Source organism: Blastomyces dermatitidis (assembly GCF_000003525.1).
Source record: "Blastomyces dermatitidis ER-3 genomic scaffold supercont1.6, whole genome shotgun sequence".
Classification (NCBI taxonomy): domain Eukaryota; kingdom Fungi; phylum Ascomycota; class Eurotiomycetes; order Onygenales; family Ajellomycetaceae; genus Blastomyces; species Blastomyces dermatitidis.
Window position 1 is genome coordinate 2,360,970 of NW_025544779.1, and position 26,436 is coordinate 2,387,405.

Sequence of the window (26,436 nt, forward strand, 5' to 3'; positions counted from 1 at the left end):
CGAGGTTATGAAGTAAGAGAGTAGAATAAATTGGTGTAGGAGTGAAAAAATATCCCCGTCCTTTCGACCTATGTTCCCATAAAATTATAATACAACTCCGTAGATATGCATTCAGACAGAAGAGGAAAAATTGGAAATATAACATCTCTTCGTCATCGTAAATCAAAGGAAAAATAAAAATAAAAATAAAAATAAAAAAATAAAAATAAATTAGAGAAATAGCGCCAACCAGCCAATGATTACAAGTCCTCGTATAAGTCATCGTAGCCATCACAGTTTTGTTCCTTCACGGCTTCCATCACTGAGCCGCCGTCCTCTCTGAATGGGAGCGGGAGGGCTGGACGGGTTGCCACTCTGGCCAGCAACGGTAGCAACCCCGCCCATATTTCTGGAGGTATCACTAGTGGACGATGTTGTGGTTGCGGAGGCGTTAACAGTTCTTTGGTTCTGGTGTAGCCGTGGATTCATAAGCCAATGGACTTGCATCCGAATTGCATTAACACCAGCGCTAATGTGGGCCATCTCATCTCTTAGCCGAATGCTCTCGTTCATAACAGACATGTTAACACGTGCATCGATATCGGATATTGCATTCGAGAGTTGGGTTACATCCTCTCTTAGGGACTCGTGGATAGAAAGAAGGTAGGTGGTGGTGTTTGAAGGGGGTGGGCTGGTGACAGATTCTTGAAATGGGGGGGTGACATCACTCGTGGGCTCAGTTGTTGGATTATTTGAGGCATTCGGTGAGGAAATGTTTAAATGTTCTAATGATAAAGATACGGGAGAGTCGCTTCTGATAATTGGAGAAACTTCTGATTGAGGGCTGGCTTGCAAAGGGGAGACCTGCGCAAGCGTTGAACGGATACTTGCGACGCAGTCTTCAAGGATCTCATTTCGTTGCCGCAATTGTTTTATTGTGGATTCCATGGATTCCATACGAGAAGCTTGGGCTTCCAGATATGGGCCCAGTTTCGCTAGAGTGCATGCTTGCTCATGTTGCGTAAGTTCCTCTATTTTGAACTTTTCTGGGCATCCGAATTTAGCAGCGCAACACGTTCTCTCGACTTCAAGACAAGTCTCTAGATGTTTCGGTAATTCACTTCGACGTACGATCGTGTGGCAATCCGTACATTCTGTCTTCAAGCTTGAACACAGTTCTTTCTTATGAACCTAACAGGTTTAGTTAAAGTGTCAGTTTGGAGAGTAGTACTCAAGAATTTAACTGCACTTGCAAAAACAACACACCTCGAAATCCCGTTCCATCACAGATTCTTCACAATCGTCACAAGTACGGAGCTCGTGTAAACATCGGCGGTCAGGATCCAGATCCTTCTTCCTTGTCATGTAATTGCACTTTGGTTCCGGGCAACGCATTAACCGGTAGTCACAGTATTTATCCACGTGGGCTTGTACGTGACCCCGTTGGATTATCTCCTCGCACCCTTGACCAGCAAACGGGCACTTCACACATAAGTCATCGCACATGCTAATTATTATACGAGGGACTTTCATAAACGTGGCCATCGTTGGGGTTCTGCAGGATGGGCAGGCAAAATTGTCGGAAGGCGGCGAGAGTGGTATGTGTGACGGGGATGAAGTGATGCAGGAATTGAGGCATTTCTGGCAAAATATATGATCGCATTTTAGCCGAATTGGTCTTATAAACGGACAGTGGCAGATCGGGCACATAAGGTGGCCATCGTATGTAGAAACATATTCGAGGGCTCGAAGGTCCACGATAGAATCGGGTTCGAGAAATTCATCCTCCATCTTTCACAGTCCCACCACAACCATTCCAGCTCTAATAAACGAATGCAAGTTGAATCGGATGTAAGAAACTGGCTTCGTGAAATAGGTTCCTATATAACTTGACCCGCGATTTCAAGGTCTAAAACCCGCGTACTGCGAAGAATGTTCCGAGCGAAGCGTTGCGGGGCTGTGTGAGAAGCTGCGGGGTTGTTGTTGCTCCGGGTGATATAAAAAGGCGGAAAAGAGGCCAAGGCGTCAAAGGCCAGAGGAAGAGGTAGATAGATATATGCGAAGATGAAATGAGGTGAAATGTAAAGAAGCGTTGGGCAGACGGTTGTTGGGCTATTAATAGCTTTGGGTTGTTATAACTCGGTGGTCCGAACCGGGGGATGGATTGATGAATGTCGGCCGGAATCCGGGTCATGTGATGTATCCGTAAGCCGAGGCGCCAAGAGCCCCAGGATTATCATTCTTCATTTTCGAACGCGATATATTGAAATCACAATGTATGAGCAGTACGTAAGTAGTTCTGCCACCGCACACATCAGAGTGTATAGAGAAGAGGAATATCAAGCAGGTCTAGACGAAAGAAGAAAGGAAGCAGCACTCTTCGTTACCGGCCCCGGTACATTGCCCCAGTCTCCTACTCTAACACTCTTCCTAATACAGAATAGCCTACAGGGCGATTTCGACTAAATCGCACTCCCAATATACGGATGCACCGTAAGGCTATGGTTATGGCTTCGCGTCTTAAGGCTGCTACTCCTGCGGGTATTCATTCGTGTTTGATGCGTTGAATGTCATCATACTAAGTTTCTTATCGTTGTAACGAGATGCAATATTATCTTCAGTAAACAAACTGTGATTGAAAAGCCATCTATTCGTCCAAATATGATCTTTGGAAATCAGGTAGCGCCCATTTGACCATCCATTCTGACTCTAATACTTGTTCAGCCGTTGCTCTCTCTGCAGGAATAAACTTCAGCATTTGGCGTAGCAGATCTAAAATGGCCCGTCTCTCATCATCCCCGAACTCCCCCATCTGATCCTTCCGACGCCAATACTGAACCTGGTGGTCAAAACCAGTCTCAAGAGATGGCCATATTTCTCTATTTGGTATCGGTTCCCGATTATGGTCAAAGAACTTATCGCGGCCGTCCCATTGTCGCCACCAGCTCTCTGGCATATCGATGCCGTCGGGTCCAGGGCGCAGAACGTCGATATATTGTGACACAAGTTCATCTGGACAAGGGAACTCGGTGGTAAAGAGCGACTTGAGTCCGAGGATTCGCCAGATGAGCAGGCCCAAAGACCAGATATCAGCAGCGTATGATAAAGGGTTACAAGGCTCGAATCTGGCCTCTGGTGGTCGTGTGCCGAGAGGAGTGTGGCTATCCTGTGCCTGGCGATGATGGGACGCTGGACAAAATGCCTCGCCGAAGTCACTTAGCATTACTCTGGCATCAGTGAGGGTAAACTGGTCTGCAGTTATTCGACCAATATATATCGGTGTGACTGCCATTGATGGGATATTTGGTGGAAGGGACTTTCCATCACGATGTTCAACAGGGGTAAGGTTAGGCTCTCCATATTGTTTGTAAAAGTCCTCAATAGAGAGAGAGTCGAGCTTTGGTGAAGTTTTTACAAGGATATTCCGAATATGTACATCTAAATTTTCAATTAACTTCTAATGAAAACAAAGAGCCCACGATGTATAACGAACCTCCATGTATAAATCCTCGAGAGTGCATGTACGCAAGAGCCTGCGTAATCCCAGCAGCTAAAGCTCTCACCGTTTGCAGTGGGAAAACATAGCCATACGCAGCGTCTCCAAGGTCACATCGCGCAGGGAGAGTCGTATAGCACGGATGTCTCCCATTCGGGCCATCAACAGCGAATTCGTCCAGGATAGCTGGGATTAAGCGGTGGCCTGGATGCGCTCTAGAGGAGGACAAAGCAGCATTCGAAAGTTTATGGAGGATTTCACTCTCGTGCCGCGGCTGATCCTGATCTGCTACACCAACTTTGAGGGCGACATATTGTTTCTTCTGAGTATCGAGGGCCAGCCAAACAGTAGAAAAACCACCGAAGCCGAGTTTGGTTACGATCTTGTATCGATTGTGGAGAATATCTCCAATCATCAATGGATGATATCCACCAGGCTCGTACTTTTCAAGGTGTTCCACTCCATAGATACATTTATACTCATAATAGCGAACTTTTTGGTTGCCGTCAGCGCCCGTTGTGGATGACGATAGGCAGGCCGCCATGCCAAAACGACTCTTCAGGGAGCGACAAATGCTCAATGGCGAGGGCGTCAAAGAGGGTAAAGAAAATTTTAACGGAACAATAAATGAAGGAATTATCTTGGAATAGCGAAACATCATACAGAACGAATGTAGTGAGTGGTACGGATCTTATACTGTCTTGTTGGGTGTTCTACGAAAGGATTGTACTCCGTACAGCGCCATACATAACAGCGGTCAGACATAAATAAAGCATATCCATCTCCACGCCAACCAGGCATTCATTCGCTCCAGACCCTTTACCAAATCGCTATCCTTCTTTTCTGTGGCATGCGTCGCTTCCCTAAGGACAAAACCTTCTTTTCCATTTGTACAGTACATGTGCATACTTCGGTGAGATGTGACATGGAATTGCTGGTGTACTTGATCTTCGTCCTAATGAAGAAGACCCATGAAAGCCTTTGTTTGGGGTCCTTTAAATACATGCTTGCCATCAATAGTTGTAGTTTCATGTACGGAGTATTAATATTTAGATCGGCGCTAATGATTCGCATAAAATCAGATTTAGTTTTGATATAAAAAAATATTTACGAATGTTGTGATGACGATCAAGAGAGAATGAACAAAATATACGACAGAATTCAAGAATTCAGACCTCGCATCGGATGACAAGTTGAAAATGGACAATATCATAATGAACGAGGGCCTTCTCCCTTTCTTATAGTCTGTCATCTCTCTCTCTTGAGGTTATGGGCCAACGCGAAATATGCACACGCAGGCGCCTAAAACTATATCTACCTATGAATGACCCCTGCGAAGGAGGTGGTACTGTAGGTTTCGTAGTGACAGGCTATTTCCCCGCCCCTGGATTTTCTTGTAAGAGTCGTTGTCCAGAGCTGGTGTATCATGGCATGTTGTTCCTTCAAGATGAAACATGCAGGCTGACTATTGGGCAAAGTTATAAGTTAATAATAGCATGGGCGCTTAACGTGTTTCAAGATGAATTGCATCAAAAACTTTCTAGGTTCAGGGTCAGAATAGAATAATATGGTCCAATGGTAACTATGGCATGGGCAAATATAATATGCGATAAATTCCGTTTCTTTTTTGCAGCAGCAGTATCCTAAATTTAAAATGGAGAAAGAAAAAAATAGAAAAACAGAAGTGCTACACGCATTGGGAGGGGTTCTGATTAGGGCCTTTAAAATAATTCCTGTCTCCCTTCCAATGATATATCGCATATCAAAGGTTCCGCAACCTATCTCAGAGGGATGAATAACGATTTTTCTTTTTCTTTTCGGGAGGGCAAAGCGATATATGAACTTGACCATTATCCTACTCACTCTCACGCGTAGGGGCTAATGACAATAAAATACTGCAATGGAGACTGTTGATCTACCCATGAGGCTTTCTGGGGCTTTATATCTTTAAGGAGCATTGAGTGCTGGAAACATGCGCCTTGTAGTAATTTTGTCTAGTTCAAGAACCTGACATTGACATTCAAAGATTATAGAGAGCATCCTGCAATTTACCATCGTGCAAAATAAACAAACTGGAGACGATGGAGCCGCATTCGAACTCCAACACTCAGGTCTTTGCTAAGTCCAATTGGGATCCCCAAGCATCATCCACGAGCTTTGCAATCCGCCTGCACGCCTCGTCCATCTCCACCTCAGTGATAAGACTATAACTCGCGCGGAGGTGGCATGTCTTACGGATGTTGGGCATGAAAGCGACGCCCGGAGTTGCGAGAACGCCATTCTCCAAGCCCTTAGTACTCAGCAAATCGAAACTGTCCATGCACGGCGGAAGACGGAGTGTTAGCCAAAAGAACATGCCAGCAGTTGGGATATCCCATGTCGCTTTCTCTTTGAGGTGCCGCTCTGCTGCAGCTGCGAAAGCGTCCCGTTTTTGCCGATAGGTATTGGCAGCCTTCGCACAATGCTTGAGGAACCCGGGATAGCCCCAGTGTCGAAATAGAGCCAGGGCAAGAAACTGAGTGGTGGATGCTGGTTGAAGGCTAACAGGGAAAGTTAGCACAAAAAGCAGTAAACCTGTCAGAGAAAACATGATTTTCGGCGTACTTTATGTTTTCCGTGATTTTTATGACCTTCTGCACAGCAGGTAAGGGGCCCGTGAGGAAGCCCAACCGCATTCCTGAACTGACGATTTTGCTTAGGGAGTCAAAACGGATGACTCTTCCCGTTTCTCCGTTGACTTCTCTCTCGAGGGCTAGGTAACTACGGGCTCTCTTCGATGGTGCCTCCTCGAAGTTTATAAAATAGTAAGCGTCATCTTCGAATATCATGAAATTAAAACGTTGAGCGAGCCGCAAACTATAATAATCAAGCATTTGAGTCAGCGAATTACGGTTTTTCATCGTTCAGAACTCACATTTCAGCTTTCCGTGACTCAGTGGACGACCTTCCTATTGGGTTCGATCCTGTTGGAACCGTGTAAAGAACTCTTGGGAGTCGGTGTTTCTCAGGCCAGCTGCAGAGGATCCTCTCGAGTTCAGACGGATCCAGGCCATCGATGTCCGAGTTAACTTCAATTAAATGATGTCCATCTGCCCTGAGAAATCCTACAACTCCACTAGGGGCATCGTTAGCAAATAGGATATGATTTTTTGGCAATGAGAAAAGCGGGACTGGGGCCTACGGATATGCCGGCCTAATGGTCCTACGTTAGTAACTTTTCCAAAAAGATGATGGGCATGGAAAATAGTGGTACATGCGTTTCAAGGCAGACAGGGTCACCTAGGTCAGTGAAGACTTGGAATGCTCTGTAGATAAGTTCCTGACTCCCATTGCCAACGCAGCAAGCCCAGTCGCCAGATTCAGGGAGGCCGTGAACTCTCTTCTGAAGGCCTCTAAACCACTTCATACTCTCATTCATGAGTTTAAGAAGTTCTCTTGTTTCCCAAAATTCATAGATGACAAACCTGAATTAATTCTGCATTCCCTTCTGGCAATCCATACTGAAGTGCTTCTCTCAATAGAGATTCTTCAAGGACTATAGTACTCTCATTTGAATCTTTGAGCGATATCGATAATTTGGCGAAAGGAAACGTTTCTGGGCTAGGTTTTCCTAGACGGGTGTCAGGTGAATTAAGCCCCAACCGCTAGGGGAATCCCATAGACCAGGTATGCAGCAAAACGCTCGACGCACCGGCAACAAGAGATATCATTCCTGGCATAGACTCTAGAGGGAGAAGGCTCCGAACTGCCTGCGGGTTAGCCTAAAGGGCCACAAGAGTAATATGTGTCGAGAAACACTTTCACTCACTGGCTCCTGGTTCCCATCGCTGTGCACGCCTGGAGAAAAAGGGGGTTGGGTCGATAGCCACACCCCCGGGCACATCTCTTGCGGATCCCATGACGGAACAATAGAATAGTAAAATGTTAAGGAAGATATTCTATGTAATTCTCTTGAAGTTAATTCCGCTAGAAGAACCAGACAATTATTATTCAGAAATGTCGTTCAGCCTGGGAAATATAAAACTTCGTAAAGAAAAAGAATCAGCATCCCATATATCGGTGAGATGATGGGATGGTTAGACAGTTAGCTCTCGATGTATGCGTACACCCCACTGTAAATAAATTTCACTATCCTTCCGGGCAATTCTATACACTCAACAACAGATGTTACCCATAGAGTTCCAGTCTCGCTCCCTATCGGGGTTTCGTATTGAGCCCACAAGGATCCCAAAAGCTCCTCTTGTTAGATTGAGCTCCCTCACCTAGTTCCATAAGGCTGCTTCTTCTCGACAGAAGATATGATGGATAAGAATGCGGTCTGCTCATTCTCACAAATCCAGACATCCTACCTTCGGATTCAATCACATGTAGGAATCAGATTCCTCATCCGAGTTTCCAAGTTACTGCACGATGATATTCATACGGAAGGGACCAATTAGGTTATTCTGGAAAATATTCTTTCAAAACTCTTCCTGACCGCCAGACCGTGGAGTTTCGTATTCCAGGTTGACGAATGTGGTCTCTTTAGGCTATAAATTCATTCAAGCAGATTTATGCCTCGTCTGGAGCATTTCATCGCTAGGCTTACCCAAGCACCTCCTCATCAGGACGAGACCGAGTTTTGGCAGACAACTGCACTTGAACAACCTTTCTACAGCCATAGATATCATCGGGCTTATAACCTACCTGGGTAGTTGCGTTCTTCCATGTTGAGGTTTTCAAGTTGCACGCGCCTGACGATCTCTAGCTAGAATAGAGTATTTAAAGATGGAGAGGTTAAAATAAGATTGTTTGGTTCATGCCATTTAAGTTTACACTAATAGTTGGTCAAATTTATTAGCCAATAATATTTCTTCCGCTTCCCAAGCCAGCATCAGACTGGCTGAACACAGACGATTCAATATTATCTATTATCAACGTGTGGAAGGGCATGGCGTAACTTTGCAAGGGGCGCAGTTGCGGCTTGAAGCCACCCGGGGATGATTCTGTCACCAATGTTGTGACAAGGCTGATGGTTGTATTACAAGCAAATCTGTTAGTTATGCTACTTCTACTTGCTAATCATGTGAGTTGCTCATGATTATTTGGAACTCACTTATAAACAGATTAAAAGTAACCTTCACTAAAGTATGCTTTATGAAGTAGCTCCTGGATGTAAAACAGCTATCCCCTTCGGTTGGGAGGGATATGATAAGCGCAGTAGCTAGTTGGAGTTAATGCTCATTTGGAATATAAATATTCTGGACAAACGTATGTGAAAACAACCGAAGCGTAAAATTTGAGTCAAATGAATGTGAACGGATAAGATAGACTACAAATCCCAAATGGAGCAATATTTGATGCATTGTAACATTTATCAAAGTAAGCCATGATGCAAAATGCTGTTCTTCACATGGTTGCATTGGCTCTCCGGGTTGCATTATGAACTAGATCTTCTTTTCCATTGAGTGAACCTTGTAAATGAAATTGGACTACTAATAAATCACCAGATCTTGATATTTCTTGGAGAGTAGTGCAATGAAAGTTAGAATTCGTATCAACCCTGCCAAAGCTAGTAAAAACTTTTCTTGTTGATTTCAAATCGAGAACCATATCAGCCCGTATCCCCCCGTGTAACAGAGTTCCCGGAAGTCATGACGTGGGGTTGGTAAGACCAAGAAAACGTGCGAGTGCTTTTGTCTCAGCCCAATGTCGATTCTCTCCAGTTAGGATATCTCGGTTTGTATGGGCAAAATCTTAACTACTCAAGAATAACGTGGGACCCTGGAAATAAACCATTCACTTGTAACAAAATATATCAACGCGATTTATGCAACACAAAGGCTTAGAACACTGCTATTCTCCTATCCTAAATTCTACAATTTATTCCATCTCAAGCTCTCCAATGGCTAATCTTAAAACCACAGCAGGATAAAAAACTTGACTAAGAAGTAAGAAGTAGTGCATCAGAACAAATAGCAAATTACCCTTCCACAAAAAATTGTGCCATTTTACTGCCTTATTGGCTTCGCAAAATACGACGTTGTGTACGCGCCCTTCCCCGCGGTGTATGAAAAGGAACTGAAAATCTGTGTATAATCTTTTTCTTTCCCGCTGTATCGTTGTTAGAAATGAAAAAACTTCTAATTTTGTTCTTTTTTTCCCCCCAAAGTTTAGTTCCCAGAAGGGACGAGTGGGGATAGACTCACAAAACAGCCTCCATGACCTCTCCATACTTCCCATTATGGCCCCATTCAATGTTCAGTTTCTTCAGAGTATTCTCGAAATTTTTTTCTGTTATGTCGGTAGTCTCCGTGTACTGGAAAACTGGCATGTATAATTTAGTTTCAGGGATCTTTTTTCCGGGTGTCATCTCAACCGTATAACGTATCCCAGTGTAGAGCTTCTCTTTGATACGTTCGGGCTTCGACCAGTCATCATCAATTTGTTTAGTATCTTCGGGCTCGTTCAAGAGCAATGGCCAGATAGATCGCAGAATGTCGACCCGCTTAAGCGACGCCTCGTCATTTAGACGCCCACCAAGCGTCATCACGTCACGAACGACACTAAATGAATTTGCCTTGCTATGAAGATAGCATTTAACCCGCGCATTCTTATGTCTTGTGGGGTCAATGCAATCAATTCCTGCCAACAAAAGAATAATGTCATGTTTGCAGTTGGCGAGATATCTATTTGTTTTATTTGCAAATAAAATAAGCTAATGGCAAACATCGAGGGGCAAGTAGAGATAGCAACCAACTTACTCAGCTAAAAGATCCGCGGCCGGCGCGAGCTCGGATCCTAATGGTTTTAGATCCCGTATAGCCTCCAACACAAGCTCGGCCGAAGACTGTCCAGTGGCAAGAGCCTTACGTACCCCTGGAATGTACGCCTTAAGCGTCCTTTTGGGCCCGTCAAAATCCACGCCGATACAAGCGGGTGGGCAGAGAAGTTGCGGCGGCATACTGGCCAGGAGAGCATCAGTTTCGGCGGGTGATAAATAAAGCGACGACATGAGGCTGTCCATCCACCTCGTGTCTGCTCCTACGACCGAGGCTAACTTATGTAGCATCTCTCTGGCCAAATTTTCGGAGAAGGGGTCCTCCTTCGGGCGCTCGATCGGCTCAACGACTGTGTAATCGAAGCGAACTTTCCCACTGCCAAATGAAGTCAAATTGATACTGGGATCAAAGGGAGCGCCAACTATCGCTGCGGGCACAACATATGGTGAATGAGGATCATTTGGTAGAGGTCCGAGATTCGTTGCAATATGCTCGTCCATAAACTGAAGATGGGATTCTTGCTCGGATTCCGTGTAAGCTCCCACCGATTTGAACAATGGCGCCATGATGGAGCGGAGATAATGAGACCAGAACCGTGTGGCTGTAACTTTTGCTGCCTGTTGAAACGCAGAAGCTGCCTCAGGGATCGCGGAAACGGCTTGCCCGGCCATATTGATTAATTTTGGGTATCCTTAAGGAGAATACGCGAATAACGAAGATTGGTAACAAGGTTTCAACAATTGATTCAAGAGAGAAGGTTTCGGGGCGATGATCATCAATAGCAACATCGAATAATCCGAAGCGGTGAAATGGTGCAAGATTCTCTATATATACTTACTCGATTCTTCAGAGGTTGTTATTTCTGCGATCCTCCAGCAGCCCTCCGCGTTTGTTATACAGACAATAATGACCCATGATGCTATACAAAAGATATCAATAATCCGGTTTCGTGGTCCCATAGATAATAACCATGTCTGGCAATTGGTCGGGTTATTTTCTTTTCCAGGGTCGCACAACAATTAAGTTGGGCTGATGTGCACACCGGAAACGCATGGATCGCAGCCGGCAACTGCATGAGATTGTCAAGGATGTTAAAATTGTTTGAACCTGAGCAATAACTGTGTGATTAGAGTTTCCATCCTTTCAGGCCAAAGGTAAGCATTCCATCAATGATTAACTTTGGGATTCTTTCCCCATATCGTAGTATTTTGCCTGAAAAGGGAAAGCGAATTTGTAGATTCGTGAATTCTTTGAGATGAATAAAACGAGAACCACCTGGATCTCCAGGCACATTGCCAGCTGTTTTGCCACCCTGTGTCCCGTCTTGAAAAAAACTTTCGCTTTTCAACCCTCGTGTAAGAGAATTTCTCATGGCTGGGATTGTGTCTCATGCTGTGGTGTGGTATCATATTACCAAATAGCCCCAAGGGGTAAAAACATTATAAAGGCGGTTAACCTCGTAGCACGTTGATATTGTCAATGCCATGTTGCTCTTCGAGAGCGGCGCATCATTGTTCAATGCAATAGGATAAACTCCGTGGATGCAACCCGTAAGCTGGACGTCCAAGGGACATTCTTATGCTGATAATAATCTGCATCCTTCTGTCCTTATAGGAATCCATTTCCACGTTTTCTGTCTTTCCGGCTATATAACTGTCAGTAGCAGTACTTCAGTATATTTCTCATTCAAGTTTCATTCCTAGCACATTAACATGGCGCCTTCAATCGTGCAAACCTCGAAGAAAGCCAACGTGGAAGATAAGATGGCAGATAGAGTGTCTGAACCCACCACCAATGGCGCTCTTCCGCTTACGGCGATCCCACAAAATGGATACGACTTCGACAACATCATTGACGCCTTGCGACATGCCGCCAGAGAAACAACTGAGGGGATCATCGCATATCAGCCCAACAACACTAGCGGGACTTCTGCAGTCCAGCAGCTTTCGTACAGTGAGCTGCTTCAGCAGGCGGAAGAAAATGCAAATCGGCTTCGTCAGCAAAGCATCTGCAAGCCTGGACATGTCGTGCTCATCCACTTCGACAATACCTTAGACACCATCATCTGGTACTGGTCTGTTTTGTTAGCTGGCGGAATCCCCGCCATCACCAGCCCCTCGATGTTCAGTCAGAACCCAAGTGACAGGCATAAGCATCTGAGCCATCTCCATAGCACGCTGAAGGGACCAATATGCCTCACTCAGCTGCTCCTACTAGGTCCTTTCAAAGAGCAAAGCGGGGAAGACCGCATTAATACGTTTGTCATTGGCGATATTCAAGCCGTACCACCCATTAAATCCTGGCAGCCCCTACCTTTCCGACCTTCCCCTTCTGATGTGATTGCTCTAATGCTCACATCTGGAAGCAGCGGCAACGCAAAAGTGGTACCGTTAACCCACCATCAGCTACTTGTAGCCTTTCGTGGAAAAACACAGGTTGCCAACTTGCGGCATCAAAATAGCCCGTTTCTCTCCTGGGTGAATATGGATCACGTAGCTAACCTCGTCCATTGCCACATATTTGCCATTGTGTCCAAGGTATCACAAGTTCAGGTCCCCGCATCTGAAGTGCTGGTCGATCCTATGCAACTCCTGCGCCTTGTTAGTCGTCACCGTGTCTCGCGGACCTTCGCGCCAAACATCCTCCTTGCCAAGCTGCGCAGGCAACTGGAGGCGGACAAGGCATCCACGGACGCAGACCTGAAGCTAGAAACTTTGTACCTAGATACAGGTGGTGAAGCGAATGTTACAAATGTTTGCGTTGGTCTCCAATCTCTGCTCCAGAAATATGGCGCTCCAGAAGATGTATTCAAACCCTCATTTGGCATGACCGAGACATGTGCCGGATGCATATTTAACAGCCGGTGTCCGAGCTATGATCGCGCGGAGAATTTAGAGTTTGCGTCACTCGGCAAATGCATGCCAGGTGTGCGCATGCGCATCACCAAACTCGACGGTTCTGGGATCGAGGCACAAGTCGGAGAACGAGGCAGTTTAGAGTTGACTGGCGACGTTATTTTCAAAGGTTATTACAATAACGACAAGGCCACGGCAGAGGCATTTACTGGGGATGGCTGGTTTCGGACAGGCGATTTGGCTTATATCGACAAGAACGGCTACCTTCATCTTGATGGCCGTACCAAAGAGATAATCAATATCAATGGGGTCAAGTACCTCCCGCACGAGCTAGACGCAACACTCGAACAGGCTGAAATTCTCGGTGCCACGGCAAGCTACTTCTGCTGCTTTGGTACTCGTGATGTGACAATGGACACTGAAGTTGTTGCCGTACTCTACTTACCGTCATATGATGAGGCAGACGACAAAGCCCGTTTCGAGACGCAAGACACCATCGTTCGAGTTGCGAGTATGCACACTCGGTCCCGTCCTCAAGTAATACCACTACAACCCCAAGATATGCCCAAGTCAACTCTTGGGAAACTCTCTCGGGCGAAGTTAAAGGCTGCCCTAGAAGAAGGCAGCTTCGCAGCCCAACAGACTCTAAATGACGAGGCAATCAAGAGGTATCGACACAAGATCCGTGGCAAGGTAGAGATGTCTGAAGAGGCTACAATTCTGGAGATCATCCGAGAGCAACTCGAAATTCCAGATGAGGACGATTTCGGTGTCAATGACTCTGTTCTCGCAACCGGGGCGACATCAATGGATCTTGTGGCCATCATGCAGCAAATCAACAGGGATCTGCAGCTCCTAAAGCCCATCCAACTGACTGACCTCCTGAGTCATCCTACAGTGAGAGGTCTTGCAAAGCGTACTTCCACATCCAAGAATCGAGGAGAACATAAGTACGACCCAGTTGTGACTCTCCAGCCCTTCGGAAACAAAGCTCCTCTATGGCTTGTTCACCCTGGCGTCAGTGAAGTCCTGGTTTTTGTCAACCTTGCTCACCACGTAACCGATCGTCCCGTCTACGCTTTCCGCGCAAGAGGATTCAACGCCACCGAGGGCGAGACACCATTCGAATCACTGCAAGAAGTCTTTGAAACATACCGTTCTGCCATTAAGAAACGGCAGCCGCAAGGTCCTTACGCCATCGCCGGTTACTCGTTTGGTGGCATGGTGGCGTTTGAAGTAGCCAAGCTGCTTGAGGGGGACGGGGATGAGGTGCGATACTGCGGCAGCTGGAATCTCCCGCCGCATATAAAGTTCCGCATGCGTGAGCTCTTATGGGACGAGTGCGTTATCCATCTCTTCTACTTCGTCGGCTTGATGGACGAAGCAAAAGCCTACACTCACAAACCGATCTTATGTGAGTTTGAACGGGAAAACCGTCATCTTGACGCCATTCGCTACCTGCGGAAGCATTGCGATCAGAACCGGTGGGATGAGCTAGGCCTCACAGAAGAATATTATCTCATGTGGGTTGGGCTTGCGTTCAACACGCAAAACATGGCCGTCAACTATGACCCCTCGGGAAACGTCAAGTGTATGGATGTATTTGTGGCAGACCCTCTGAGCCATGTTGCGAAGAATAGAAGGGATTGGGTAGAGACCAGATTGGCAGCATGGAAGGAGTTCGTGAGAGAAGACGTGAGATTTCACGACGTGCAGGGGGCGCACTATACAATGTTGAATCCGGAGTATGTAGTTAAGTTTGCAGAGACGCTACGAACAGTTTTAAGGGAAAGAGGCATATGAGAGATGACATGGCCATTGAGTTGAGTGATGATGTAGTTCTGTCTTCTCGCCGCTGAGGATGGGTATAGGTGTGTTTGTTGCAAGAATGTTTTCCATAAAATGAATTGTTAAAGAGAGCGGTAGAATGAATGTCAATTCCTATAGAAGACAACTCGGCTCCACCCTTCCTCACATCACATCTATGTATCGTACGAATTGGAGGATCAAATTCAGGATGATGAGTTGGAGATGAAGTCTGATAGCCCTCCTCCTTGGCGTGTTTTTAGCACGTGATTTCTGAGATCGTCCGGTATTGTGAAATAATACACCAATACGCACAAAATTACCGTACCGGGGTGCTTACCGCTTTCTACGCTCAGCCTCAAGCGCTTTCCGCGTCCGTTTGGGCGGGATGAGACATATCACTCCAGGCTTCACCCAAGCTAAATATAGCTCATCCATTCCCATCTCTATCCTTCCTCCCGCCCTCAATCTTTCGGTTGAACTCGCCGATAGAAGGCCTCCAACAGAGCTGCTGCGCACTTCTTGTTCTCACGTAACTACGAGGCGCGAACTTGGTTGTATCGCTGTTAGACATCAGCTCTTTTTCTCCCGTTTGCTTGCGAAGAGCCGCAAAAATGAGCAATCCGTCACAGCTCTTTCTCCTCGCTGATCACATAAAGCTATCTCTTCTGGAACGGCAAAGGGCGATTTCCCTTAAGCTTGAACCCAATTCGCAGGATGGTGAAATATCCCGTTCTTTAGAATCTCTCCGTGAAGGAATTGAAGCACTTGATTCGCAAATTGCTCGGCTCGAAGAAAATGATGACCCGTAAGACTAATGACGAAGCCCTACATTTATGTACATGTAGATTCTTTTTTTTTGGAGAGACCTGCTAACCTTTTCGCCTCTTATTTAGAACATCTGCAACACTGAAGGACCAAAGAATCAATCTCAATCAGCAATTAGATGGCCTCACTTCACAATTCTATGGCAATAACTCAACTCCAGATACTACTGATAAAACCCCAAATGATCCATCCTTATCCGATGACTTTGTTCGTGCGACAAGCACGTCAACAACTCTAAAACACCCTACTCCTCAGCATCCAATTTCCAAATCTGTCAGGTTCACTGACACTCTGACTGCATCCGTTGAGGAAGACGACCCCAACCGGAGAGCTCTTCTTCATCCTTACCGCGACACCCCTTCCCCGCCATCCGTGGATCACTCTACTCTCTCAAATCCTGACATCCACGCGCACCATGCGCTGATCATGCAAGAGCAAGATGATCACCTGGATCGCCTTGGAGAGTCTATTGGGCGACAGCACGAGCTCAGTATTCAAATCGGAGATGAATTAGAAGGACACATAGCGTTACTGGATGATGTGGATGGCCATGTGGACCGCCATACGAGAAGACTAGAGGGCGCGAGAAAGAGGCTAGGGAAATTCCGACGCAACGCAAGCGAAAGTCGAAGCTTGATGACCATCATCGGTTTAATCATCGTTCTCGTTATCTTGATTGTTATCTTGAAATAAGATGCCACCAATCCTTGCAGGCTATCGTTTCCGCTCATTCTTTCACCAATCCGTCCCTTCCTCCTTAGTCTTTTATTTCCTTGGATAAGTTTGCCATTCCACATAGGCGTTCTGGGGTTGGATACGAATTTATAAGCTGTATATGATCACAGGCGCTATTGGGGACCTGGCGTTGTGTTTCGGTAAAGAACTCAGCTAATGCCTGGTTGCATTTCATTTTCAAAGACTACTATCCTTATTCGTGTACACCCACCCTCTTTCGCGCGCTTCGCATTTCGTACAACTTTTTTGTTTCCTCCTAACTTCATCTTCCTTTGCTTTGCGTTTCTTATGTTAAGCGCTCTCTATTCAACTCATCAAGAGGCACCTAAGATACGAGCGTGTGTCTATACCTAGAGATGCGTTCTTTAGAACAGAAATTATCTTTCTGTGCATCCAAGCATAGTTTCCATTATAATTAATGTCTTCTATACTAACAATAGACCTACAAAACCGTCATAGCTAATATAGCCTTAAGCAGATTACTTATCTGTGGAACACATTCGAATCATCTCACTGCGGATCATGCTGCACGACTGTATGGAAGAACAACATAAATGGGATCCCAATTTAGCTATGCACACAAGCTATTCTCCGATGTTTTACCATCATGTTTATAGCAGCCGGCCATTAACCTTTTTACCCAGTTCAGTTCAGCTTTAGTTTCTTTATTTCATCTCCGGCTTCGTTTTTCACACTCCAGCTGCCCCGCCGCAAGGGTTGGAGTTTGAAGCTAACATCCTGCAATCCAACAAACACAACGAACGCATGAATAATATACAGAGTTGGAGTTCAATTCCAAACAACCAACCACTCAAAAGCATCCAAAGAGTGTTCAAGTCGGAGCGGAGAGAAAGACGAGGAAAGGAATACTTGATGTAAAATCCGGGAATTTCTTGCGAGTTTTAAAGCGTTCCAGCAAATTATCCCATTTGCAATTGAAATCCTCTCTTTAAGTCATCATCCCGCCTCCCTTCCCAATACCGGTGCTTGGAGAAGCGGGTTTGTGCCCGGCCATCTTCGCCTGCCGCATTTGTTCTTCCATCTCGGCAGCGGCCTCGGTAATTTCGCCACGGTCAGCTTTTACCTGTGCAGGTGAAAAAGAGGCAAATTTCAAAGTTAGCTATCGCTGTCTTAACTTGATTGCTGCATAAAACATTACAATTTTTATTGGAGCTGATGAACATCGAGCAATTTGCGGGAGGGGGAAGGGAAGGGAAGGGAAGGGAGAGGGCAGTGAAGGGAGTGAAGGGGGCAACCTACGTGCGCCTCGCTAACGCTGGCGAGAGACTCATGCCACCGTGGATCCCCGTCCTTCCGTTGTTGGTTGTGCTCTTGCTTGCTGATCCGGATTGCTTCCTTTACGTTGTCTCGATCTATTATTCTCGTGAGGAAAAGCAGATGTCAGTTGGCGTATCCTCTAGAAGATGGGCTGCAAAAATGGCTATAATATCGCTTCCCGTCGAGGTGTCATTAAGATTTGACTTACTCCTATCAGACTCCTTCAAAGCATTCCGAGTCGACGATTGGTGGAATGCCTGGCTAAGACACGGGGTATAAACCCGCGCAGCGGCAATTGGGCGGTTAAGGAAGCGGGCGGTACTTGGAATTGCAAGAAACGACATGTTTGGCGTGGTGTGTGTAGGGTACAATAAAACTGGGTGGTGGTTTATGGGGACATATAAGGCACTCTTAAAGAAATGCCTTACCTGTGCTTGTTAGTGCCAAAAATGCCGAGCGGGAAAGACGGCACGGCGAGACGCACGAGATTCAAATAGGCAATAAATAGCTTCCTAATTTCCGGGGTAGATGAGGGGTTGAGAATGATATTAAAATGTGGCGCACTGATAGGCATGGATCTTTATACCCTCATATATATATATATAGAAATGCTCACACCGAGCAGTATACGTAATTCGTGGATCCTCAACACGGAACAATGAGAAACAAGTAGAATGTAGGCGATTATGGCTCCTCAAGACTTCCAAGCGGCGGCAACTGGTTTCGATATACATGACGTCATTGGCGATCCAGAGCGGGCTTGTGGCAAGGATTCGGCAGAGGTGGCTCGGCATCCGGAATAATAATCTCCCGACGCTTCCATCACATCCGCTTGGCAAGGAACAAACATCCGAAGTCCAACGTTCAACATATACCTATATAAATCCTGGCATGAGAGAGTACTCTGGCAATAACGCACCTATATCTCTATATAGCTGGTACGCTTGCCTCGCCATTACGTCCACAGCCATGCCAAAATCCTACACCGGGACTCTTTTCGCGGCCAACTCCTCATTACTATGTGCGGGACGTGATGCAGGAGCCAACGCCATCCCAGTTCTCATATGCCACGACTCTACTTGATCCATACATGTTACCTGGTATTAAAGAACTGCAGAGCTTCACGAATGTGGCTGAAGTCCTGATATGAGTATCAACCGCACTGGCTTCCACTTTTTCAGATGCCAACACCCAATCTGGAAAGTGAAGTGTGCCAAACAACAAAGGATTGTCATAATGACACCCAAGCATGGTATACAGTCTCTTCTGGAGAGCATGCTGAATCACCGTTATGCCTTCCATATTGCCTCCTCCTATCGACGGTTGAGTGACTTTTTAATATATGATCGACCAATTCTCATCCAACCATTCAATTATGTACAGTACATGTATCTGTCCCTTGGCGAACAATAGGAAGATCAGGGCTCTCATACATGATACACAGTTAATTGATGATTCTTAAGATTAATTCAGAATGATCCGGTGCATTAGGGTACTCTTCCTAGGCACCTTTGTTGGAACTCATGCCGGCCATTAAAAGCCACTGATTCTCACAATTACCAGCATTGAACACAACAGGCTTTCCTGGACACAATGGTAAACTGGTGGATCAGAGTTGTGAATGGGATAGGATGTTACAACTATTACACACCGACAGCTAATGGGTTTTACCCATAAACACCACGAAGCATAAGCCATCATGTCCCAGACACCTTTCAAATCAAGATATGCAATGCTAACCACAACTCCATGGTAAATCATCTGTAGCATGTCAGATGGTCCATGCATTGTGAATATGTCACCATATGAGGTATGTATAATGCCCTATTCCGATTGGTTGTTCAACCCCTGGTAGCTAACATTCTACAGCATTCATTATTCAACCTAGGGTTGGTCTCTACTCCGTTGCTCTCCGGGTGTGTATATTTGTCGCACTAGCTCAAAACTGTATTCTACACTAAAGTGATAAAACCTTGGTAACGTTCGAACTCAAAAAGCCCCCGCAACTCATTGAATGTTCCAGATGAACTCCAATGTCTGCCACGTTCAATACCGTAACTAACCTGATCAAAATAGATTGGGCATAAATTCATACGAGCTTGCGTTCCGATGATTATGGACCTAAGTGTGCTAGGGCTGGGGAAAGATATATTAAAGGTTTGGGACAAACAGACGTGCCATGAGTGGCCGGTTTGGAAACTCTATGAGCTTCAATTTCCCTTTTTGGACCACAAGCCGTCATCCCCGCGTCATTGCCTTTCCTCCATAGATCTCTATAATCGGGGGACTTTATCCTCTATTTACTCGGCAGCTCCTTTTCGGGGGAAATAAAGAAGATCCTTATTATTCCCCCGACACCTGTTTTCCCGCGAGGAGAATAATGCCCATCCAGGTATCTGATATATATCAAAACGCGCAAAGCCATGGAGTCCAGTCCAGCCCAATATGCCGACATCAACCCAGGTCCCGATCAAGATCATGCTCCGCTAGATAACTACCCAAGCTACTCAACCACCATTGTAAGTTCCAATTCAAACCCAACAGGCTCTCCTAAATATGACACCTCCCGGCCCCGACCCCGCGCCTCCTTCATCAGCGACCGCATAAATCGCATCCCGGACCCCCTTCGCAATGGCATCGTCGCCACCACCGGCGAGTTCGTTGGCACGTTCCTATTCCTCTTCTACCCGTTCGCAAGCGGGATAATCGCCAATGAAGTGGTGCTGGAACCCGGCGAGCAAGCGGATCCTACAGCCCTTCTCTACACGGCGTTGGGCTTCGGGGTGTCTCTGACGGTGAACGTGTGGCTGTTCTTTCGCGTGACAGGCGGCATGTTGAATCCTGCGGTAATTATAAATATTTTTTATCTCCCGCCGCAATACCGGAGGAGAGCGAAAGCTCTCCTCGTTTTCGTTCCCCCCGAAAGAGAAGGGAAAAAATAGAAAAAAAAAAAAAAAACAGAAAGCGGCCTGTGCCAAAAAAGCATGACATAGGAAATATAACTAGAAATAACAGGTAACCCTCGCCCTCTATTTACTGGGGCTTGTCCCCCCCGTTCGGGCTGTGTTCGTCATTGTTGCGCAGCTTATAGGCGGTATTGCCGCTGCGGGCCTGGCTTCGGCCATGTTCCCCAACCCGCTGACTGTGGGAACGCGCCTGGGCAACGGCGTCTCGATAGTTCAGGGGCTATTCATTGAGGTATTCCTGACAGCGCTGTTGGTGCTTGCGATCATAATGCTGGCGGTCGTGAAGCATAAGGCAACGTTCATCGCGCCGTTGGGCATTGGGCTGGCGTTCTTTTTAGCGGAGCTTGTTGGTATGTTTTTCTTTTTCTTTTTTTCTTTTATTTTATTTTCCACCCGTTTCCCTTCCTCCCCCCCTCCCCCCCCGGGTTCTCACCCACCCACCCTCCTTTCCCTATTTAAATATAGTTACATATCCATTCCCCTAATGCTATAACCCCCCCGCGCCCCCCTAATCCCTACCACAGGTATCCCCTTCACCGGCGGCTCCCTAAACCCCGCCCGCTCCCTGGGCCCCGACGTCATAAACCGCTCCTTCCCAGGTTACCACTGGATCTACTGGCTCGGCCCCGTCCTGGGCGCCCTGTTGGCTGTCGGCTGGTACCTGTTCCTCCGCGCTTTGCGCTTCGAGACGTGCAGTCCCGGCCAGGATGCTGAGTTTGAGAGCGGGGCGGTGTTTGAGGGGAGGAGGGGTGGTATGGCGGCGGCGACAGCGACGGGGACGGGGACGGGGACGGGGACGGGGGCGGGCATGGGGATGGGGGCGGAGCCGAGGATGCGCGCGGGGACGGGGGTGGGGGCGCGCGGCGGAGATTTTGATGCGAATGTTTGAGTGGTTGGTTGGGGCATGAGTAGAGTAGGTGAGCGGAAGGGGAGGGAGGAGGGAGGAGGAGAGGGGAGGGGGAACCAAAGGGAACCGAAAGGGGGAGGCTTTTCATTTCTTCTCTTTTCATCTGCTTTGCTTCTGTATACTCTTGTTTCCTGATTTCTTTCCTCCTTCTTCAAAGCGGCAAACAACATCTATACATTTTGGGCCTGTGAAAGCAAATGAGTTCTCCCACATTGTCTATTTTGACCATCTGGATAAATGATGGGGGGGGGGGGGGGGTGGGATGGAAAGATAAAGCAAGGCGAATGAGTTATAAGTGATGTGTTAATAAAAAGAAATGGAAATAGGAGGTTGCATAGTTTGTTGTTATCTTTAAAATGCCTAATTACTTTACTACCCCCTTGATTGCATTTTATTTTTTACAATCTTAGAATATAAAAACGTAGTATAACCTCCCTCGCCCACCATATTGTTAATTTCTCATGCAAACATTTCCAGTGTCTCTCTTATCTTTTGCCAATAGATATTGAAAAAGGACATCATAACATTTAGATGGAGAAAATAAAATATATATATAGAAAAATAGAAAAAATAAAAACTCATCAAATAAAAATAAGAACATGTATGTATTTAACAATATATACGATTCATCCAACCAAAACAGTTCCCGCTAACACACATCAACAACAGGACAGGAATTTAACCCCCGTAGATTGACCATGTTAGACAATATAAACCAATTGCGTGGCCCTCACCAGCAGCCATATATATATATATACGGAGTATATATACCCAAACAAAAGCAACCCCCCCTCACCAACCAGCCCAGGACGAAAACAAGAAAATATGTATGTATGTATATAAAATAAAAATAATAAAAAAAACCCAACCCGATGACAAATAATAAACTCTGGATATCAGAATGCAGTTAGGAAAAGGAGGCTTTTTGCCATGCAACAACGGATCAGAACATGCACACATGCACCACCCAGCCGGTCCAGCCCAGTTCAGTGACACGACAAAAAACCCTCACCCAACATCAACATACACGCCGACCCAAAGCCAAAAATAAACCCCGAGTTCCAAGTTCCCAAGGATCCAAAATCCGTAGTAGAGGAGGTGTGTATATGGTGCAAAATAAAGGATCAAAAAAAAAAAAAAAAGAAAAGAAAAGAAAAGATACAAAAGATGCGAAAAATGTGAAAAATAAACAAAAAGGTTCAGAAGGAAAACCAGACGCAACGAAAGATGATCAGTCAGTCAAGAGGTAAGACAAGATGAGAAAATAAAAATAAAAATAAAACAAAACAAAAATCAAAACTCCGCTCTCAACACTCGTAAAATCATGCCAATTCCATCCTCCCAAATTCCATCCATTCTTTCTCTCCATAGACAGAATGAAAATGGATATATATGTGACAAAATGATAAGAAAAACTCGATGCCAATAAATAAACGTTTTCGCTGGTCGATGGTTCTATATATGTATGTCATCATGATATGGCTCCCTTTTTAAATTAACCAAAAGACACCTTTTTTTTCCTTTCTTCGCAAGACCAGTGAGATTTGCTTTTGTTTTTTTTCGTATTTTGGCGTTCCTTGGTTCGCTCCGTCCGGGAAGAGGTGTGTGAAAGTATGTATATATTAGAAGGTTAAGAAAAAAGGTAGGGGGAATTCCGCTCCGCAGGACGCCGTCGCTTTCCAAAGAAGAAAAGAAAGTAAAGTAAAAACCAAAGAAATATCCGGGTTTATAAAATCGTGAGGATGGTACATGGTTATCACCAGGATGATCCGGAAAACGTCAGATAAAACAAAGAGAAAGGTTTAAAAAGTTAGGAGACGGCGACGATGACGATGGGTGTTTGGTCGCAATCGTAGTCGGGGTCGATAAGAAACAATAGTAAACAAAATTATATACTAGGATTCGATCGAACGGCGACACTGTTCTCGTTTTCTTGTTCGTTTTCGCAAATGAAGCAGAGAGGAATTAGGTCGTTAACAGAGTAGAGGGTTCGGAGTGGGGTCCGGTCGGGACCAAGGAAGCGTAGGTTACTAACGAACAAGAGGGCCGGATTCTCAAGGCTCGCTGGATATCGAGGTGACACACACAAGACGGACAGAAGAGCCAACGAAGGAATCGAGGAAAGAAAGAAAGGAAGATGGATGGATGGATGAATGAACAAATGATTGGCGTAAATGGCATGATCGACTGAGCGGACGGAGAGATGAATTGGTGGCCTGTTTTTATCGATTTTTTTTCCTTTGATATTTTTTTTTCTTGTCTTGTCTTTCTCTGGAGTAACTACCATCTCGGTTGGCTGCCTGGTGGACTTGAGACCCGCATGCCCGTACTTGGATTGACGATGGGAATAGCATTCCTAGTACGGACCGCAGAGGGCTGGTGAAGCTTCATGTGATGAAGACTGTTACCGAAAGCAGAAGAGAACACAGAGGACTTGTTGAGGGAGGCGGGGGATAGGGAGATTGATGGTGTGACCTGTTGAGCAGGTTGGATCTGATGTTGGAGTGGGGAGGAGTCTGGCGAGATGCTGGCGAGGGAGGACCGGTCTGAAGCATAGGAATGGATGGATTGGAGCTGTTTTGAAAAAAAAAGAAATCAAGAGTACATGGTTAACAAAACTGAAATGACTCTTCTCAACAGCAGGAGGTTCATGATGGTAGTAGTGATAGACATACATCATCCTCAGTCAACAAACCGGGACAAAACTCCAGGTCATCGTCTAGATCAAAGGAACGGCCAGCCTCGAACCGCGCGCGGAAGGCGGTTATAGCGGGGGCCTCAGCCAGCTCCCTCATGCTCTTGACGCCACGGAACTGCCTCTGGGGATTATTGTGTCCAGACATCTTGGGGCCTCTGCGACGGCCACCACCGCCGCTACCGTGGTGAGCATTGGACGCGGAGGCGGCTGTGTGAGAAGTTGGAGGAGGAGGATGCTGCTGCTGCTGTTGTTGATGTTGTTGTTGTTGCTGCTGCTGCTGCTGCTGGTGATGGTGGAGTGCTTGATGCTGGCTGGCAGCATGGTGGTGCTGTTGTGGCGAGAAGAAATAGGACGACATGGTGTTGTGGCTGTGCTTGGTTACAGGCTGAACAACGAGATTACATCCAGGAAGAGCGAATTGGAAATTCGTTTATTAGCCAGTAAAGCCTCGAATGGTATAGTAGCAGGCAGATCGATCAGTAGGGCTTGTTGATGTAAGATGGATTTTTGCTGGGTGTTGGGGGAAGCCGTTGTTGTTGGTGGTGGTGGTTGTGGAGTGCCGTTGTTGTTGTGTGGGAGGGGCGAGGAGTCGGAACGTTGATCTGTGATTGACAACACACACAACACAGAAGAATTAAAGAGAAGAAGAGGATGATTAACTATCGAATAAAGGTAGTAGTAGAAGAAGTAGAAGAAGTAGAAGAAGAAGAAGTAGAAGAAGAAGAAGAAGAAGAAGAAGCAGCAGAAGAATACACAAAGAAACGGTTAAGTTGAGGTTGGGATGGGAAGCGGCAAAAAGCAGATCGGAGGCTGGGAGAGGAGAGGAGAGGAGAGGGAAGTTAAGAGGAAGGAGGAGAGAGAAAATGAGACAAGGAGGAGAAGAAGAAAAAAGAGTCGGTGTGGAACCAAAGGGAAAGGAAAGGGAAGAAATGCCGGTCAGGTGACTGCCGTGCTGGGCCGTCGTTCGGGCCAGAGGAGAAGCGGCGGCGGCGGCTTGGTAAGGAGTTTGTAGCCTTGTAGCACCAAAGTCACTCGCTGGTGTCTCCCCGCCTAGCACCCCCTACAACGGATACCTGCTGGGTACGGAGTAGATACGATTCCTCCCAAGGACTTAGGAGGAACCAACAACAATCAAAGTAAGTGAGGAGTGACCTGGCTCTGTAGGGCGCCTCCCACCAAACAGCAAGTACCTGCCGAGTACAGAGTACAGAGTTACAATACCTGCTCCAAAGGGGCTTGGCCGCTGTCCCAATCGGGCAAAGCGCATAGTTATCCATTGGAAGAAGAGCAAAATTGCCTCCTTCCAAGTACTCCATACTCCGTACATACAGGAGCCAGCGGCAAAGCAGTTGCAGGGATCAAGCCCAATGGACTGTGGGCCATGTTGGTTTCTCAACCAATGATAGCTTTTAAAGACCCGCATGTAGCCAATCAACAGCAGGAGCCAAGCGACGGGTGCTGTGGAGAAACCTTAGGCACCCATGGATGCCCTTGTGCAGCTGGGCGGCGGTGATTGGCGGGCGGTGACGTCGGAGGAGGGGTGGTGTGGCTGCTGACTGGCTGGACCTGAGGTCATGCGGGTTTCCTCTTCCCCGCCACTTCAGCTCTACGGAGTACCTGGAAATACGTCAGGTACATGTTACATACATACATAGCATACAGAGTTGCAGTGACTCAGGCCAGGAACAAAACACAGCAAAATGAGTTGTCTCCTCTCCTCTGTGTGCGTGTGTGTCCCAACCAAGGATAGGTAGGTAGCCCCTTCAAAACACCTCCATTGGTTTTGCCAGTACGGAGTACAAAATATGAAATGACATCAATTATTAATGGGTTGGACGAGTACACATGTTTTGCCGTCGTGGTAATTCCATCTGTCAGTCATGTCCAACTTCCCACTGCTCTGACAGATCAATATACTGATACATTGCAAACCTAACCATATTCTAGAGCAGAATAGAACCGCAGAATAAACCTTAGGGGAAAGAATAGGAGAGGTGACGACCTCGCAACCCCCAGTCTCCAGGCCAGTCTCCAGGCCAGTCTCCAGGCCAGTCTCCAGGGGCTGTGTGATCCTTGCGCCTACGCTGTAAGTACAGAGTACGCTGTAGGGTAGGGTAGTTGTCCATA

The 26,436-nt window shown here is 46.4% G+C and overlaps 9 protein-coding genes across 13 annotated transcripts; 3 read left to right on the forward strand and 6 right to left on the reverse strand.

The window, feature by feature from the left end:
* Positions 1-169: 169 nt before the first annotated feature.
* Positions 170-2,100, reverse strand: BDCG_06151 (TRAF-type zinc finger protein). Its single transcript, XM_045421875.1, has 2 exons — positions 1,246-2,100; positions 170-1,170 (listed from the first exon to the last, which is right to left on the reverse strand). Exons 1-2 carry the CDS (start codon positions 1,768-1,770, stop codon positions 271-273), a joined length of 1,425 nt encoding a protein of 474 aa, XP_045277647.1. The 5' UTR covers positions 1,771-2,100; the 3' UTR covers positions 170-270.
* An 81-nt stretch (positions 2,101-2,181) lies between these two features.
* On the reverse strand, positions 2,182-4,449 carry BDCG_06152 (CMGC/SRPK protein kinase). The gene is made up of 2 exons (XM_045421876.1): positions 3,473-4,449; positions 2,182-3,417 (listed from the first exon to the last, which is right to left on the reverse strand). The coding sequence occupies exons 1-2, from the start codon at positions 4,134-4,136 to the stop codon at positions 2,627-2,629; spliced, it is 1,455 nt and encodes a 484-aa protein (XP_045277648.1). The 5' UTR covers positions 4,137-4,449; the 3' UTR covers positions 2,182-2,626.
* A 577-nt stretch (positions 4,450-5,026) lies between these two features.
* BDCG_06153 (TdiD protein) lies at positions 5,027-7,281 on the reverse strand. Its single transcript, XM_045421877.1, has 5 exons — positions 6,733-7,281; positions 6,657-6,668; positions 6,390-6,590; positions 6,080-6,331; positions 5,027-6,015 (listed from the first exon to the last, which is right to left on the reverse strand). The coding sequence occupies exons 1-5, from the start codon at positions 6,891-6,893 to the stop codon at positions 5,583-5,585; spliced, it is 1,059 nt and encodes a 352-aa protein (XP_045277649.1). The 5' UTR covers positions 6,894-7,281; the 3' UTR covers positions 5,027-5,582.
* A 1,680-nt stretch (positions 7,282-8,961) lies between these two features.
* BDCG_06154 (TdiB protein) lies at positions 8,962-15,197 on the reverse strand. Of its 3 annotated transcripts, XM_045421879.1 has the most exons (4): positions 11,075-15,084; positions 10,219-10,894; positions 9,664-10,143; positions 9,239-9,568 (listed from the first exon to the last, which is right to left on the reverse strand). In XM_045421879.1, exons 1-4 carry the CDS (start codon positions 11,193-11,195, stop codon positions 9,466-9,468), a joined length of 1,380 nt encoding a protein of 459 aa, XP_045281560.1. In that variant the 5' UTR covers positions 11,196-15,084; the 3' UTR covers positions 9,239-9,465. The 3 variants fall into 3 exon arrangements, with proteins under 3 accessions (XP_045281561.1, XP_045281560.1, XP_045281559.1); XM_045421880.1 differs by having other exon boundaries at positions 8,962-9,568; positions 10,219-15,197; XM_045421878.1 differs by having other exon boundaries at positions 9,239-9,560; positions 10,219-15,084.
* BDCG_06155 (TdiA protein) lies at positions 11,940-15,107 on the forward strand. The gene has a single exon (XM_045421881.1). It carries the CDS (start codon positions 11,949-11,951, stop codon positions 14,892-14,894), a length of 2,946 nt encoding a protein of 981 aa, XP_045277650.1. The 5' UTR covers positions 11,940-11,948; the 3' UTR covers positions 14,895-15,107.
* A 44-nt stretch (positions 15,198-15,241) lies between the features above and the next one.
* On the forward strand, positions 15,242-18,466 carry BDCG_06156 (syntaxin 8). The gene is made up of 2 exons (XM_045421882.1): positions 15,242-15,705; positions 15,794-18,466. Exons 1-2 carry the CDS (start codon positions 15,512-15,514, stop codon positions 16,416-16,418), a joined length of 819 nt encoding a protein of 272 aa, XP_045277651.1. The 5' UTR covers positions 15,242-15,511; the 3' UTR covers positions 16,419-18,466.
* Positions 16,397-18,624, reverse strand: BDCG_06157. 3 transcript variants are annotated; one of them, XM_045421884.1, is made up of 4 exons: positions 18,223-18,624; positions 17,947-18,161; positions 17,721-17,833; positions 16,397-17,544 (listed from the first exon to the last, which is right to left on the reverse strand). In XM_045421884.1, the coding sequence occupies exons 2-4, from the start codon at positions 18,080-18,082 to the stop codon at positions 17,410-17,412; spliced, it is 384 nt and encodes a 127-aa protein (XP_045281563.1). In that variant the 5' UTR covers positions 18,083-18,161; positions 18,223-18,624; the 3' UTR covers positions 16,397-17,409. The 3 variants fall into 3 exon arrangements, with proteins under 3 accessions (XP_045281563.1, XP_045277652.1, XP_045281562.1); XM_045421883.1 differs by having other exon boundaries at positions 16,577-17,544; positions 17,947-18,166; positions 18,223-18,519; XM_045421885.1 differs by having other exon boundaries at positions 16,566-17,544; positions 17,947-18,624.
* A 1,537-nt stretch (positions 18,625-20,161) lies between these two features.
* On the forward strand, positions 20,162-21,593 carry BDCG_06159 (aquaporin rerated protein, other eukaryote; the record flags this gene model as incomplete). Its single annotated transcript, XM_045421886.1, has 3 exons — positions 20,162-20,584; positions 20,754-21,054; positions 21,229-21,593. 3 exons carry the CDS (start codon positions 20,162-20,164, stop codon positions 21,591-21,593), a joined length of 1,089 nt encoding a protein of 362 aa, XP_045277653.1.
* Positions 21,594-21,910: 317 nt separating this feature from the next.
* On the reverse strand, positions 21,911-25,552 carry BDCG_06160 (uncharacterized protein). Its single transcript, XM_045421887.1, has 2 exons — positions 24,287-25,552; positions 21,911-24,185 (listed from the first exon to the last, which is right to left on the reverse strand). The coding sequence occupies exons 1-2, from the start codon at positions 24,665-24,667 to the stop codon at positions 23,892-23,894; spliced, it is 675 nt and encodes a 224-aa protein (XP_045277654.1). The 5' UTR covers positions 24,668-25,552; the 3' UTR covers positions 21,911-23,891.
* Positions 25,553-26,436: the final 884 nt, after the last annotated feature.